Here is a 1674-nt window from a genome sequence, read left to right on the forward strand (position 1 = left end):
AGGGAAAATTCAACTATAAAATCCATCAGAAGTTTCTGAAGAACATCAAAGTCCTCTTATTTAGGAAAGGATACAATCAGATTTCTCTGAAAAATAGAAGTTGGCAAAAAAATAGAAACACTCTATTCTTCAATCTTATTCACTCAGGTGGATACCTCACAGGCTACTAAATGCCAAAATTATATGCAAAAAAGAATGCTTTTATACAATCAAGTTAAAGATAGACAGCGATGCTTTATTACATTTGCTGTACTACAGCTGCCTGATTAAAAGCATAAATAACTGGGAAATAGTTAAGGCTGCAACTTATTTAGCTCATGTTCTGACTGAACATTTAATTCAACCAGGCTGCACAACTTAAGTATTTTTATTACTTTTTCTGGTCAGCAGCAGTTGAATAATTTTTTTTAGGTTGTAACAGTAGAATCACACAAAAGGATGCCCATAGAAAAGTGAACAGTGCTGAAGTACTTCCAATGTTTTCTTTCAGAATGTAGGGACTATGAAATTATGTTACAGTTTTTTAGAAATACAGCAGAATCTTACCCGTTTCCAGGTCGCTAAGAGCTGCTTGTCAGACATCTGTTCTGGGTAATCAGCAATTGCAAAGACACAGCCCAGTAGGAAATACTCTTCTGGAACTGAAATAGTTTGGCACATAAAGAACAAACAAATACTTAAATGTCTGAAGAGTTCATCTCAGAACACACTTGCTACACTGACTTCTTCCTATTACCAGGTTATAAACTTCCTAAATGTACTCCCTTGGAAAAAGTAGGATCCAAAATTTCAAAGCTGAAAGCCTTTAAGGCACAGCTCAGCCCAGAGTTTGATTTTGTTATGGGCAGTTTTTTTTTCCTGGATGAAGAGGGGCTAAAGGGACAAAAAGAAGGGTCACCAAAAGGAACACATAATACAACTTCCTCTTCTACAAAGATCAGGTATGAATAGCCAAAACTAGTACAGACACAATTCAAAGCAAGGTGTGACAACTTTCTGATATCTTCATTAATTTACTAGTATTTCCAAAGTTGTAGCTGTCCTTCCTGTTCTTACACTCTTTGAAAGCTTCCCCCTCCCCCTCTTCCAAAGAAAAAAAATTTAAAACAATTATGCTATGTATTTACTGTATTTATGTATTGGGTTAAATATTTACTATTTAAAACAACTATGCTATGTATTTACACTGTCCTGAACGTATAGGTTGTGTACTTGTGGTATCAAGTGTGTATTTGAAAAGAGAATGTTCTCAGCACTCTCATGTTTTTCAGATTGCTGGATCATCCTTAGTTATTATTTAAGCATTTGCCTTAAAAATCAGTAAAACCAGTTCTGAGCCAGGAGTGGTATTTCTTACAATCCCATCCTGTAAACACACCATTACTTTTTGATATTCTACCCCATGTCATGCCATTAGCTACTTTTTTCCCGGATCAGAAGGGAATAATTACTAACTCTCCACTGCTGGATCATGCCCAAAAAGCGGCTGCTGCTGCAGTTGCTGCTGTTGCTGCTGGTGGTGTTGTGGCTGCTGGGCTGCAACTGGAAGCTGTAGTGCTTGAGGTGTCTGAGTTAAGTGCTGCGCTGCCTGATTCTGCATTTGCTGTTGCTGATGCTGTTGGTGCAGTCGCTGTAAGTGCTGCTGCTGATGTTGCAGCTGCTGCTGTTGCAGCT

At 37.9% G+C, this 1674-nt stretch overlaps 1 protein-coding gene across 1 annotated transcript in view; it reads right to left on the reverse strand.

Moving 5' to 3' along the window:
* The window catches only part of PAXIP1 (PAX interacting protein 1), a 32415-nt gene that overhangs the window by 14903 nt on the left and 15838 nt on the right, over window positions 1-1674 (reverse strand). The window contains exons 8-9 of the mRNA XM_017728895.1: window positions 1456-1672; window positions 547-641 (exon numbers count right to left, since the gene is read on the reverse strand). Coding sequence (XP_017584384.1) covers window positions 547-641; window positions 1456-1672 — 312 coding nt within the window. The remainder of the gene's footprint in view (window positions 1-546; window positions 642-1455; window positions 1673-1674) is intronic.

This window comes from Corvus brachyrhynchos, unplaced genomic scaffold (assembly GCF_000691975.1).
Source record: "Corvus brachyrhynchos isolate BGI_N302 unplaced genomic scaffold, ASM69197v1 scaffold52, whole genome shotgun sequence".
Lineage (NCBI taxonomy): Eukaryota > Metazoa > Chordata > Aves > Passeriformes > Corvidae > Corvus > Corvus brachyrhynchos.